This window comes from Leptodactylus fuscus, chromosome 6 (genome assembly GCF_031893055.1).
Source record: "Leptodactylus fuscus isolate aLepFus1 chromosome 6, aLepFus1.hap2, whole genome shotgun sequence".
In the NCBI taxonomy this organism is placed as follows: domain Eukaryota; kingdom Metazoa; phylum Chordata; class Amphibia; order Anura; family Leptodactylidae; genus Leptodactylus; species Leptodactylus fuscus.
This window is the reverse complement of record NC_134270.1, coordinates 131,990,571-132,006,122: the sequence shown is the minus strand read 5'-3', so window position 1 is coordinate 132,006,122 and position 15,552 is coordinate 131,990,571. Positions and strand designations below refer to the sequence as shown.

At 47.5% G+C, this 15,552-nt stretch overlaps 1 protein-coding gene across 1 annotated transcript in view; it reads left to right on the top strand.

Moving 5' to 3' along the window:
• LOC142208639 (serine/threonine-protein kinase 17A-like) overlaps window positions 1-10,016 on the top strand; it is a 47,725-nt gene extending 37,709 nt beyond the window's left edge. The window contains exon 7 of the mRNA XM_075277268.1: window positions 7,244-10,016. Coding sequence (XP_075133369.1) covers window positions 7,244-7,499 — 256 coding nt within the window. The 3' untranslated portion in view covers window positions 7,500-10,016. The remainder of the gene's footprint in view (window positions 1-7,243) is intronic.
• Window positions 10,017-15,552: the final 5,536 nt, after the last annotated feature.

Sequence of the window (15,552 nt, the reverse complement as noted above, 5' to 3'; positions counted from 1 at the left end):
CCCTATATGCCTTGGAGGTGCTGTCCTGTCCTGCCGCCAGCGTCCTATCTGAGAGGGTGTTCAGTGCAGCCGGTGGCATCATCACTGACAAGCGCACCCGTCTGTCAGCTGAGAGTGCCGACCGGCTCACTTTGATAAAAATGAACCACCACTGGATAGAGCCTTCATTTTTGTGCCCACCTGTGTAAAGCACCCCAACATGAAACTCCATGTCTGTACTCAACCTCTCCAATTCCTCTGCATCCTCATACTCATCCACCATAAGCGTTGCACAATTCTGCTAATACTAGGCTCCCTCCAACATGATTTCCCCCAACTCTGCTGGTTAGAGGCTCCCTCCACCCTGATTTCCACCAACTCTGCTGGTTAGAGGCTCCCTCCACCCTGCTTTCCCACAACTCTGCTGGTTAGAGGCTCCTTCCACCATGAATTTGCCAAAACTGGGCTGTTTAGAGGCTCCCTCCACCATGAATTGGTCCAAACTGGGCTGGTTAGAGGCTCCCTCCACCATTAATTGGTCCAAACTGGGCTGGTTAGAGGCTCCCTCCACCATGAATTTGCCCAAACTGGGCTGTTTAGAGGCTCCCTCCACCATGAATTTGCCCAAACTGGGCTGTTTAGAGGCTCCCTCCACCATGAATTGGTCCAAACTGGGTTTTTTAGAGGCTCCCTCCACCATGAATTGGTCCAAACTGGGCTGGTTAGAGGCTCCCTCCACCATGAATTGATCCAAACTGGGGTGGTTAGAGGCTCCCTCCACCATTAATTGGTCCAAACTGGGCTGGTTAGAGGCTCCCTCCACCATTAATTGGTCCAAACTGGGCTGGTTAGAGGCTCCCTCCACCATTAATTGGTCCAAACTGGGCTGGTTAGAGGCTCCCTCCACCATGAATTTGCCCAAACTGGGCTGTTTAGAGGCTCCCTCCACCATGAATTTGCCCAAACTGGGCTGGTTAGAGGCTCCCTCCACCATGAATTGGTCCAAACTGGGGTTTTTAGAGGCTCCCTCCACCATGAATTGGTCCAAACTTGGCTGTTTAGAGGCTCCCTCCACCATGAATTGGTCCAAACTGGGGTGGTTAGAGGCTCCCTCCACCATTAATTGGTCCAAACTGGGCTGGTTAGAGGCTCCCTCCACCATTAATTGGTCCAAACTGGGCTGGTTAGAGGCTCCCTCCACCATGAATTGGTCCAAACTGGGTTTTTTAGAGGCTCCCTCCACCATGAATTTGCCCAATCTGGGCTGTTTAGAGGCTCCCTCCACCATGAATTGGTCCAAACTGGGCTGGTTAGAGGCTCCCTCCACCATGAATTTCCCAAAACTTGGCTGTTTAGAGGCTCCCTCCACCATTAATTGGTCCAAACTGGGCTGGTTAGAGGCTCCCTCCACCATGAATTGGTCCAAACTGGGGTTTTTAGAGGCTCCCTCCACCATGAATTGGTCCAAACTTGGCTGTTTAGAGGCTCCCTCCACCATGAATTGGTCCAAACTGGGGTGGTTAGAGGCTCCCTCCACCATTAATTGGTCCAAACTGGGCTGGTTAGAGGCTCCCTCCACCATTAATTGGTCCAAACTGGGCTGGTTAGAGGCTCCCTCCACCATGAATTTGCCCAAACTGGGCTGTTTAGAGGCTCCCTCCACCATGAATTTGCCCAAACTGGGCTGGTTAGAGGCTCCCTCCACCATGAATTGGTCCAAACGGGTTTTTAGAGGCTCCCTTCACCATGAATTGGTCCAAACTTGGCTGTTTAGAGGCTCCCTCCACCATGAATTGGTCCAAACTGGGTTTTTTAGAGGCTCCCTCCACCATGAATTTGCCCAAACTGGGCTGTTTAGAGGCTCCCTCCACCATGAATTTGCCCAAACTGGGCTGGTTAGAGGCTCCCTCCACCATGAATTGGTCCAAACTGGGGTTTTTAGAGGCTCCCTCCACCATGAATTGGTCCAAACTTGGCTGTTTAGAGGCTCCCTCCACCATGAATTGGTCCAAACTGGGGTGGTTAGAGGCTCCCTCCACCATTAATTGGTCCAAACTGGGCTGGTTAGAGGCTCCCTCCACCATTAATTGGTCCAAACTGGGCTGGTTAGAGGCTCCCTCCACCATGAATTGGTCCAAACTGGGTTTTTTAGAGGCTCCCTCCACCATGAATTTGCCCAAACTGGGCTGTTTAGAGGCTCCCTCCACCATGAATTGGTCCAAACTGGGCTGGTTAGAGGCTCCCTCCACCATGAATTTGCCCAAACTTGGCTGTTTAGAGGCTCCCTCCACCATTAATTGGTCCAAACTGGGCTGGTTAGAGGCTCCCTCCACCATGAATTGGTCCAAACTGGGGTTTTTAGAGGCTCCCTCCACCATGAATTGGTCCAAACTTGGCTGTTTAGAGGCTCCCTCCACCATGAATTGGTCCAAACTGGGGTGGTTAGAGGCTCCCTCCACCATTAATTGGTCCAAACTGGGCTGGTTAGAGGCTCCCTCCACCATTAATTGGTCCAAACTGGGCTGGTTAGAGGCTCCCTCCACCATGAATTGGTCCAAACTGGGTTTTTTAGAGGCTCCCTCCACCATGAATTTGCCCAAACTGGGCTGTTTAGAGGCTCCCTCCACCATGAATTGGTCCAAACTGGGCTGGTTAGAGGCTCCCTCCACCATGAATTTCCCAAAACTTGGCTGTTTAGAGGCTCCCTCCACCATTAATTGGTCCAAACTGGGCTGGTTAGAGGCTCCCTCCACCATGAATTGGTCCAAACTGGGGTTTTTAGAGGCTCCCTCCACCATGAATTTGCCCAAACTGGGCTGTTTAGAGGCTCCCTCCACCATGAATTGGTCCAAACTGGGGTGGTTAGAGGCTCCCTCCACCATTAATTGGTCCAAACTGGGCTGGTTAGAGGCTCCCTCCACCATTAATTGGTCCAAACTGGGCTGGTTAGAGGCTCCCTCCACCATGAATTTGCCCAAACTGGGCTGGTTAGAGGCTCCCTCCACCATGAATTGGTCCAAACTGGGTTTTTTAGAGGCTCCCTCCACCATGAATTTGCCCAAACTGGGCTGGTTAGAGGCTCCCTCCACCATGAATTGGTCCAAACTGGGGTTTTTAGAGGCTCCCTCCACCATGAATTTGCCCAAACTGGGCTGTTTAGAGGCTCCCTCCACCATGAATTGGTCCAAACTGGGTTTTTTAGAGGCTCCCTCCACCATGAATTGGTCCAAACTGGGCTGGTTAGAGGCTCCCTCCACCATGAATTGGTCCAAACTGGGGTGGTTAGAGGCTCCCTCCACCATTAATTGGTCCAAACTGGGCTGGTTAGAGGCTCCCTCCACCATTAATTGGTCCAAACTGGGCTGGTTAGAGGCTCCCTCCACCATGAATTTGCCCAAACTTGGCTGTTTAGAGGCTCCCTCCACCATGAATTTGCCCAAACTGGGCTGGTTAGAGGCTCCCTCCACCATGAATTGGTCCAAACGGGTTTTTAGAGGCTCCCTTCACCATGAATTGGTCCAAACTTGGCTGTTTAGAGGCTCCCTCCACCATGAATTGGTCCAAACTGGGGTGGTTAGAGGCTCCCTCCACCATTAATTGGTCCAAACTGGGCTGGTTAGAGGCTCCCTCCACCATTAATTGGTCCAAACTGGGCTGGTTAGAGGCTCCCTCCACCATGAATTGGTCCAAACTGGGGTTTTTAGAGGCTCCCTCCACCATGAATTGGTCCAAACTTGGCTGTTTAGAGGCTCCCTCCACCATTAATTGGTCCAAACTGGGCTGGTTAGAGGCTCCCTCCACCATGAATTGGTCCAAACTGGGTTTTTTAGAGGCTCCCTCCACCATGAATTTGCCCAAACTGGGCTGTTTAGAGGCTCCCTCCACCATGAATTGGTCCAAACTGGGGTGGTTAGAGGCTCCCTCCACCATTAATTGGTCCAAACTGGGCTGGTTAGAGGCTCCCTCCACCATTAATTGGTCCAAACTGGGCTGGTTAGAGGCTCCCTCCACCATGAATTGGTCCAAACTGGGGTTTTTAGAGGCTCCCTCCACCATGAATTGGTCCAAACTTGGCTGTTTAGAGGCTCCCTCCACCATTAATTGGTCCAAACTGGGCTGGTTAGAGGCTCCCTCCACCATGAATTGGTCCAAACTGGGTTTTTTAGAGGCTCCCTCCACCATGAATTTGCCCAAACTGGGCTGTTTAGAGGCTCCCTCCACCATGAATTGGTCCAAACTGGGGTGGTTAGAGGCTCCCTCCACCATTAATTGGTCCAAACTGGGCTGGTTAGAGGCTCCCTCCACCATTAATTGGTCCAAACTGGGCTGGTTAGAGGCTCCCTCCACCATGAATTTGCCCAAACTGGGCTGGTTAGAGGCTCCCTCCACCATGAATTGGTCCAAACTGGGTTTTTTAGAGGCTCCCTCCACCATGAATTTGCCCAAACTGGGCTGGTTAGAGGCTCCCTCCACCATGAATTGGTCCAAACTGGGGTTTTTAGAGGCTCCCTCCACCATGAATTTGCCCAAACTGGGCTGTTTAGAGGCTCCCTCCACCATGAATTGGTCCAAACTGGGTTTTTTAGAGGCTCCCTCCACCATGAATTGGTCCAAACTGGGCTGGTTAGAGGCTCCCTCCACCATGAATTGGTCCAAACTGGGGTGGTTAGAGGCTCCCTCCACCATTAATTGGTCCAAACTGGGCTGGTTAGAGGCTCCCTCCACCATTAATTGGTCCAAACTGGGCTGGTTAGAGGCTCCCTCCACCATGAATTTGCCCAAACTGGGCTGTTTAGAGGCTCCCTCCACCATGAATTTGCCCAAACTGGGCTGGTTAGAGGCTCCCTCCACCATGAATTGGTCCAAACTGGGGTTTTTAGAGGCTCCCTCCACCATGAATTGGTCCAAACTTGGCTGTTTAGAGGCTCCCTCCACCATTAATTGGTCCAAACTGGGCTGGTTAGAGGCTCCCTCCACCATGAATTGGTCCAAACTGGGTTTTTTAGAGGCTCCCTCCACCATGAATTTGCCCAAACTGGGCTGTTTAGAGGCTCCCTCCACCATGAATTGGTCCAAACTGGGGTTTTTAGAGGCTCCCTCCACCATGAATTGGTCCAAACTTGGCTGTTTAGAGGCTCCCTCCACCATTAATTGGTCCAAACTGGGCTGGTTAGAGGCTCCCTCCACCATGAATTGGTCCAAACTGGGTTTTTTAGAGGCTCCCTCCACCATGAATTTGCCCAAACTGGGCTGTTTAGAGGCTCCCTCCACCATGAATTGGTCCAAACTGGGGTGGTTAGAGGCTCCCTCCACCATTAATTGGTCCAAACTGGGCTGGTTAGAGGCTCCCTCCACCATTAATTGGTCCAAACTGGGCTGGTTAGAGGCTCCCTCCACCATGAATTGGTCCAAACTGGGGTTTTTAGAGGCTCCCTCCACCATGAATTGGTCCAAACTTGGCTGTTTAGAGGCTCCCTCCACCATTAATTGGTCCAAACTGGGCTGGTTAGAGGCTCCCTCCACCATGAATTGGTCCAAACTGGGTTTTTTAGAGGCTCCCTCCACCATGAATTTGCCCAAACTGGGCTGTTTAGAGGCTCCCTCCACCATGAATTGGTCCAAACTGGGGTGGTTAGAGGCTCCCTCCACCATTAATTGGTCCAAACTGGGCTGGTTAGAGGCTCCCTCCACCATTAATTGGTCCAAACTGGGCTGGTTAGAGGCTCCCTCCACCATGAATTTGCCCAAACTGGGCTGGTTAGAGGCTCCCTCCACCATGAATTGGTCCAAACTGGGTTTTTTAGAGGCTCCCTCCACCATGAATTTGCCCAAACTGGGCTGGTTAGAGGCTCCCTCCACCATGAATTGGTCCAAACTGGGGTTTTTAGAGGCTCCCTCCACCATGAATTTGCCCAAACTGGGCTGTTTAGAGGCTCCCTCCACCATGAATTGGTCCAAACTGGGTTTTTTAGAGGCTCCCTCCACCATGAATTGGTCCAAACTGGGCTGGTTAGAGGCTCCCTCCACCATGAATTGGTCCAAACTGGGGTGGTTAGAGGCTCCCTCCACCATTAATTGGTCCAAACTGGGCTGGTTAGAGGCTCCCTCCACCATTAATTGGTCCAAACTGGGCTGGTTAGAGGCTCCCTCCACCATGAATTTGCCCAAACTGGGCTGTTTAGAGGCTCCCTCCACCATGAATTTGCCCAAACTGGGCTGGTTAGAGGCTCCCTCCACCATGAATTGGTCCAAACTGGGGTTTTTAGAGGCTCCCTCCACCATGAATTGGTCCAAACTTGGCTGTTTAGAGGCTCCCTCCACCATTAATTGGTCCAAACTGGGCTGGTTAGAGGCTCCCTCCACCATGAATTGGTCCAAACTGGGTTTTTTAGAGGCTCCCTCCACCATGAATTTGCCCAAACTGGGCTGTTTAGAGGCTCCCTCCACCATGAATTGGTCCAAACTGGGGTGGTTAGAGGCTCCCTCCACCATGAATTTGCCCAAACTGGGCTGGTTAGAGGCTCCCTCCACCATGAATTGGTCCAAACTGGGTTTTTTAGAGGCTCCCTCCACCATGAATTTGCCCAAACTGGGCTGGTTAGAGGCTCCCTCCACCATGAATTGGTCCAAACTGGGGTTTTTAGAGGCTCCCTCCACCATGAATTTGCCCAAACTCTGCTGGTTAGAGGCTCAATCCACCCTGATTTTCAAAACAAATGTTGGTGCCAACCTCAACTTACTACAAGGGCCAAATTCACTGCTGGTGACAAGCTCTCCTCACTGCAAGTGCCAAATACACATGTTTCAAGGTGTTTTCCTACTGTCAGAGAGGTGGTATTGAGTGTGTAAAGTGTGTAGTTGTTAGGCTGTGATGTTGGGGTAATAGAGGGTCTTTGGTGTGTTAGATGCCCCCAGACATGCTTCCCCTGCTGTCCCAGTGTCATTCCAGAGGTGTTGGCATCATTTCCTGGGGTGTCATAGTGGACTTGGTGACCCTCCAGACACGGATTTGGGTTTCCCCCTTAACGAGTATCTGTTCCCCATAGACTATAATGGGGTTCGAAACCCGTTCGAACACACGAACATTGAGCGGCTGTTCGAATCGAATTTCGAACCTCGAACATTTTAGTGTTCGCTCATCTCTAGTTGCGAGCACTATTTGGGACAGTGAGCGATGACAATATATGTAAATTCTCCAGAACCTGCTGGCGCTATATAGGAATGTAAGATAACTCAATAACCCTTCTCTACTATTTCTCAACAGGAAGCGAGCTCGAGCTGACCAGTGCCTTAAACATGCTTGGCTTGCATCATACCAAGAGCCCGAACCCTTGAAGGCCATTACGTTTGAGCCGAACGAAAGTGATGAACTGGAGTCGCCTGAAGCTCCAGAAGAAATTGTGCTTCTGGCATCATATACTGTTCACTGTCCGTGCCGAGAAACCATAGAGACTGACCTCAATGGCGTTAGGAACCAATTTACAGCCCTAAAGGAAATTCAGCCTGAGGTGGTGTGTTAACATCTGGATGATCTTTGTTTCAAACCAAAGCAGGTTCTGTCCTTGAAGACTGGATATGGAGGTTTACATCTTGTACCAGTTGTCTTACATGGCGGGAATGAAACGGGTCCTTTCGAACTAGGCTTAGTTTTTTCTTTGACTTTTTGAACTGTAGGCATTACTGTGTTTTTTATTGGTGCCTTATTGCCTGTGGAATATATCTGAATCTTAGACGTTATCCATATATAAGGCTTCAGTCCTGCTATGGCCATATAGCCACAATTTTGACCCCTTTAAAGCATGACTATGAAGAGCACTTTGTGGCATCTAGAAGATCTGGGGTTGTACTTGATCTCTGACAATTGATGTTTTAGTCCAAGCCGATGGCGCTAAAAACTAAGCTTTTACGCTTGGTATCTGCATTGGCCATTTTCATCCAGAATCCTAGCTTATATCTCACGGCTACAAACAGGGGCGCAGCTATAGGTGGTGCAGAGGTGGCAGTCACTATCAGGCCCTGGAGTGTGAGGGGGCTCAGAAGCCTCTCCACAAAATAAGAAGACATCAATATTTTAGTTAGCACATGATATGTGGGAACCATATCGCAGATTTTGGATTGGACCTAGGAGCTTGAAGTTATGCCTCTGGCTAAAACATTGACTTTGCTTGCAGATATCTACAGAAACCAAACCTACCCAGCATTTGTATCTACATTTGTGGGACATTTTAAGCCCTACAACCATACCAACCAGTAGTGCCCACAAAGCCTCCCATTAATGTCCAGGGCACATTTACATTCACATTATCTCCACCTCTTGAAGATCAAACCATCCATTTGACCCATCGGAAGATCTAGCCTTTTATTCTCTATGATGAAGTTGTATTTTATGCAGAAAATGTTCATTTTGGGTTAGATATAGATCATTCTATTTTCATACATTGCAGCGGTAATTGTGATCTGGTGAATATTACGGGCAGGCGGTAGATGGTTGGCACCAGTAGGCGCACTGGTGCCGGGTGTCCACATCACTATGCCTTACTTACAGCATGGGTGTCGCACATTCATGTGTCTGCTTTGTGATGGATGCTTGCTCCCCATGGAGGTCAGTAACTATTTGGTGGATGAAGCAGAGGCAGCCGCATGAGCACACAGGCTGTAGTCTGCTATTCCTAGGTACTGACACTCTGCTTTGCTATTGGGCGCCATATTGTACAGATTACTAGAAAATTTAGTCATTGCCCATTCACCATTTTTGCAGCCAATTTGTGGGTTGGGCAATAGTCATCTAAAACTTTTTTTGGCTGTTGGTTACATTTGTGCCTAAAAAGGCACATGTAAGAATACGGCTTCTTTCACATGGTTGTAATGCCGACACATTCTACTGCCCATATTACAGCTGAATGAACCATCTGAGCCGTGCTGAGGTCGTGATGTGATCTTTGTTCAGTTAGGATTAACCATAGGAGGTTCGAGTATTGTGATAGGGATGCTAGAATGCACCGATATAATAACTGTGTGAACGTGGCGCTATTACACAGTACCCACTAGACACTGAATATATTCATCATGTAACCTACTCACTTAAGATGTAAATATTCCCTATTTGGAAAATTCTTACTTGTGTAAAATATGATCTATTTATAAATGTGGTTATTTTATTTTTCTAAAGAAATAATAGACACAACTGTCTGATAAAAGTTACATGAAATGCATTGAAATAAGTTCTATATGGGCTCCTAAAATGTCATGTCTCCTCTGTACTGTCAGCACATCAGGACTATATATAGGTGTCTACGTGACTGACAGCAGAGGATACTGTATTCAAAGAGCACCTAGACTATGGGGAGATAGATTAGGGCCGGCGCACCATGCACTAGGTGTAATGCTGTGAGCACAAGTAGAAGATTTGTCAGAATTAGTGACAAGCTCCGGCTCCTTCATAATTGTGGAGCCTCGCGGGAGGTCCTGTGCACCACAAGTGACGCCCTCACCAGTCAGGCATAGATTTCGACTATGATTCACACCAGTTTTCTAGCACAAATGATAGTCAACCTGTCTTGCACCTTCACCACTGCCCTCCTCCTCCTCCTCCATCGCTACTTGTGCACCAGAAAACTGGTGTGATAACATTGACAAATCCCCCTATTTGTTTCAATAAACTTTCTTCACAATGAATTGGATAAACCATTTGAGACTAAGGTCCCACACAGTGAGCCACAGCCAAAAATTGACAAGCTGTGATTTACAAAAAAGTGTCTGTTTTTGAATTTTCACCATTTCCGCTGCGGATATTGTTCTGCAATGTGTGGATAGGACTAGCCAGAATCCCATCTACTTTACAGGTACTCTAAAACGCCGCATTTTCACAACATGGGGTCTAGGCCATAGAGGGTTTTTCTAGGACTTGTAGAACACTCAGGGGAAGCTGGGGTGGGGGTACAAACAAAATTACTAGTTATTTAAAGATGAGCGAACAGTAAAATATTCGATATTCGTTTCGAGTAGCCCCTCAATATTCGACTACTCAAATCGAATATCGAACCCCATTATAGTCTATGGGGGGAAAATGCTCGTTTCAGGGGTAGGCAACATTCGATCAAATTATACTTACCAAGTCCACGAGCGAGGGTCGGGCTGGATCCTCTGAGAAGTCTTCTCCGTGCAGCGTCCCCGCGGCGTCTTCCGGCTCTGAATTCACTCTGCCAGGCATCGGGCCTGGGCAGAGCCGACTGCGTATGCCCGCACTACAAGCAGGCATGCGTAGTCGGCTCTGCCCAGGCCCGATGCTTGGCAGAGTGAATTCAGAGCCAGAAGACGCCACGGAGAAGCTGCACATAGAAGTCTTTTAAAGGTAGGAGAAGAAAAAGTTCACAGTGCTTTGTAGTTTTCACTAATGTCCTATTATTTAAATATATTCTCTGAAGAGATTGATCAAATCTCAAAAATAGGATAAAAAAGATAAAATATAACTTTTATTTACCTATGCTATTAAAACTTTAGCACAAACAACACACACCTTTTCGTGAGAAACAACTTGGTGCCAGGGAGAGAGTATGACACATGTGTCCAATCACACTAACTCCCTGTCATGTATAGCCGGACTAACTCTCAGTATAGTTCCTGCAAGGGACTCTCAATAATTCTCAGCATATCATTCCCCAGCCTTCTGGAGTGCCGGCTTCATGCCGCGCCAACCAGGGGGGGAAGGGTTAAATGCTAGTTAAGACCCAGTACAGATAAGCTAACGCTGACTATAATAAAAAATGCGTATTTTCTTTGACCCTATACAGCCGGACTAACTCTTAGTATAAATCCTGCAAGGGACTCTCAATAGTGCTTAGCATATCGTTCCCCAGCCTTCTGGAGTGCCGGCTACATGCCGCGCCAACCAGGGGGGAAGGGTTAAATGCTGGTTAAGTCCCAGTACAGATTAGTTAACGCCGACTATAGTAAAAAATGCGTATTTTCTTTGACCCAACGCGTTTCGTTTGACTCATCAGGGGTCAATAATAATAGTTCTCCCTCTGTCTATTAGCAGTAGAAACTGCTGTCATTATTGTGAAGAAAGTGCGGTTGATATTCTGACCGCCAGCAGGACCGCCGCTCCCTTTGTCAGCGGTAAATTGCCCGGCTGACAGGCACCTCTTTATCGTGCCCGGGGTCCCTCCCACTCCTCCTGGGAATGATATGCTGAGAAGTATTGAGAGTCCCTTGCAGGAACTATACTGAGAGTTAGTCCGGCTATACATGACAGGGAGTTAGTGTGATTGGACACATGTGTCATACTCTCTCCCTGGCACCAAGTTGTTTCTCACGAAAAGGTGTGTGTTGTTTGTGCTAAAGTTTTAATAGCATAGGTAAATAAAAGTTATATTTTATCTTTTTTATCCTATTTTTGAGATTTGATCAATCTCTTCAGAGAATATAGGAGAAGAAAAAGCATTGATTGGCCAACTGTATAGCATTCGGCCAATCAATGCTGGTTCTGCATCGAACTTTTCCATTCGAATAGCGAGTGGTACTCGATCGAGTACGAGTATTTCGAATACCGTAGTATTTGATCGAATACCTACTCGATCGAGTACTACTTGCTCATCTCTATTAGTTATTAATAGTTAAAAAATGTAAGTATTAGTCACATATCTTTGGTGCTCCCTGATACAGTCTCAGTCCCCTTTCCCTCCAGAGTCTTGGATAACCACTCATTGGCCTCAGCGGTTTCTGGTGAGGGATCAGTTCCATACCAGTGACCTCTAAGTTTGACCAATCCTTGCACAGGATGGAAAGGTAACTGGAACTATACAGCTAAGCACCGGGTATAAGCAACGTCGGCTCCTCCTGAGTTCCTATCATTCCTGGACAATCCCTTTAATAACAAAGAAATGATGCCACCTGGTGTCCAGTCAGCGCTGACGCTGCATATGGAAACGCGTGACAATAGGAATGGCAATTTATTTCTACATTTCCAGGAGGAATAACAGGAACAGCACAACATAGACTTCTATGAAAAGATGCTGATGATGTATTATAACAGACATGTCAGGATAGCCGGCAGGTCCTCCTTAATATCTATGGCTGCCTTAGGTTTTTATCATTCCTGGCTCTCCCATCTAAAGGTTGAGGTTGTCTGGGACAAATTGAGTAGGGGTCTTCCATCCATACTGCAAATATAAGGTGTAGATCCATTGTGGAGAACCTGCTTCCCAAGTGCACAGTAACTGTATATATGTCTGTGTACATACAGTGGAGTTACACATTAAAATCACAACTTTACTTTGGCATTACAGGGTCAAGTGTCCTACAGTACACGTGTTCATTAAAGGGGGTTTTCCACTTTTTAATATTGTGATGTCCTATCCTTAAGATAGGTTGTCAATATTAGATCTGTGAGGGACTGACATCCGGGACCTGTGCAGCTCAGCAGCTCCAGGACAGCGCGGCATCCTTTAATATTAATGTGTCAGGTGTTGCATCACCCACTGTCCATACAAAGTGTTGCAGCATCACCAAAACAGTCTACAAGGCAATGCTGCAGTGTCTAAAACCTCCACTACATATCGTTCAATGAGTGTACACATTACTGTCCCAGAGCGGCTGATCTACAGGGGTCCTGGCTGTCACACCCTCACAGATCTAACATGGATAACCCCTTTAATCATTAAATTTCTCATTCATGTTGCCAGTGCCAATATCACCCACCTTGCCCCAACCTACGATGCACTTTTTGGCTGGTACCTTCCCTGTGTCCTGTGCTTCTGCCATACATGAAATGATCTGCTTGTCCCTTATACTGTATACTAGGAATATTCTATTTTGTCATTGTCACTTTGTTAATATGAATTTTTTTGTAAATAAAGATAGAAATATTTTACATGGGGTCTTGTGATCATTCCCGCCAGGGTTAGAGGTTGGAGGAAGTGGCGTGCGACTCACAATAGATAAACTTCCCACACTTCATGAGCTCGACACAAATCTGAAGTTTCTATTTTAATCGTCGGCCTCGTGGGCTGAAATCTCAAATTCTCAGCACGACCTTGTTTGGAAAAATAACAGAACTGAATTCCTGGGTAGCTACTGTGACGGGTCAGAACCAAGGCAATTTCCTGCCAGGCTATTGCTGATGCTTAGAAATGTCAACTAGCTTTCAGTCCCCGAGGTATTCGGTTATGTATTCTGGTACTGAAGGGAATTCAGGGACCGGAGCCTGTTCTTAGGACAGTCCATCAATGTGTGATTAGGGATATGACCCCATGGACCGTCACCGACCATGAGAACCAAAGAGCTGAGCTGCAGTACCAGCCACAGCCACATGGACGCTTGGGAAACTTGCCGATCATGAGAACTTTGCTGGCCATACATATTAAGTGATTAATGGTGAATTCAGTTTGATCCCTTCTTGCACACAAAACACATGCATTCTCAGCTTAGCTAAGGCTGCATTCACACTACGTAACGCCAGCGTGTATCACAGCCGTACACGCCGGCGTTACAGCAGGGCTGCCGAACACTTCCCATTCATTTCTATGGGAGCCGGTATACGAGCGCTCCCCATAGAAATGAATGGGCTGCTTCTTTCACTGCGAGCAGTCCCATTGAAGTGAATGGGAAGTGCCGGCGTATACGGCAAGCTCTGCTCATGCCGAGCCGTACACGCCGGCACTTCCCATTCACTTCAATGGGACTGCTCGCAGTGAAAGAAGCAGCCCATTCATTTCTATGGGGAGCGCTCGTATGCCGGCTCCCATAGAAATGAATGGGAAGTGTACGGCAGCCCTGCTGTAACGCCGGCGTGTACGGCTGTGATACACGCTGGCGTTACGTAGTGTGAATGCCCCCTATGTGTGCATGTACAGAGATGTTACGAAAGATATCTGTCACTTGAACACACCTTAAAGGGGTTGTCCCATCTCACTCTTTCAGCAGTCTCTTCTCAATTCCTGTATTTCTCCCCCCCTTGCTGAACGGGACATTCTGAGGTAGCATAATACTTGTGCAGATCAGATAATATGCACATGCTTGTACAGAAGGGACTCCGTGTTATCTGGGTGTTTACATAGAGAGATAACAGACCAAGCTTTATCAGCAAACTGCAATGAGCTGAACTGATTTTCCTGCCAGCACTGAGTAAGTGATGCCACTTGTCCTACAGGTCCGTGGTTATAGCAGCGCTGTGTAAACAATGGGAGGAATAAGTTCACATAGCAGGCAAACAAAGCAGCATTTCTAAAGATATATTTTTAGGGAAGGTCTTCAATTAATCTACCAGTATAGATAGGATCCTTAAGATGGGACAACCCCTTTAACTGTAGTAGAAATTGTGCTACTTTTCTTAATAGTGGCTGTATTTGTGAATTAAACACTCCATTATGGGTCTCAGCTCTGTCATGTGGCCAACACTCCAATTCTTCAAGTAACTCAGCATCTTATGTGTGAAGAGGAAGTCAGCGTCTCCATTCATTCCTTTAAGGTCCACACATAAGATGCTGTGTCACTTGGAGAGTCTTATTGCTGATCACATGACCCTGCTGAGGACCAGAAGGAGGTGGATAACTCACAAACACAGCCTCCAGTAAGATTACCTTTACTATCATTTACATCATGTACCTCTATCACATCTTTCTGCCGGAGTGCTACTTTAATATCCAGCGTGAAAGTAATTTCATCCATTTCTGCTAAAACCTTAAAGGTCACATGGCTGCCCCGAGTGCCCCCGTCCTCATTAGGCCTTTTATGTAGAAAGAAAGGTGTCTTTTATTGCAAATGGAAGTCTTAAAACGTGCGGGTGTTTGTAGTATCCGTGTGATAATTATAGTGTCCGGCCTGGGAAGATGACTGTGGGAACAAGGAGTCTGCGGGTAGCGTGGACTGCAGGAATTCACACTCATTACTCACATATGGGAATGTAGGGAACATTCATAGACCGTGCAACAGCGCCCCTTGTGGCCACATTACATTGAATTAGTAACACATTAGTGTCATCAATACCACTATCCAGTAACTTGAAAACAATGGTATCCGGACTTTGACCTGTCAAACATGAGGCATATGATGGCATACGTCACATATGTCACACGTGTATTATTAATGCTGCGTGCAGTGCACCATACTGTACATTTACCTAGGAGGTGAATCAGCTAGGAGCCGGTCATGTCTGAACAACATATAAATCCTGGGGGGGTCATCATGTAATTACATCCGCCAGGAAGCAATAATTGTGAATATGGGGAGCGCTGGAGGAGTCACATTGTGGACGGATCTTAATTTACTGATATTTTTGTGTCACACTGCCAGCACAGCAGCAGTCCCTGGAGGGCTTATATGTCATGAACCCTGAATATTCCTGCTCTCACCTGCATGAACCTTGTAATATGGCCACGTGTAGGCAAACAGCGCCATCTATGGGACTGGACTGGAATGCATATTTGCTTCAATTTTTAAAAATGCCATACAAACATAGTACGGTCAGAGACTGAAGGCATACCTCCCAACTTTTGAAGAACGGAAAGAGGAACAAAATGTGCAGCGTGTTGCGGCAAATTTAGCCCCGCCCACTTTTGTGTTGACTCTGCCCAC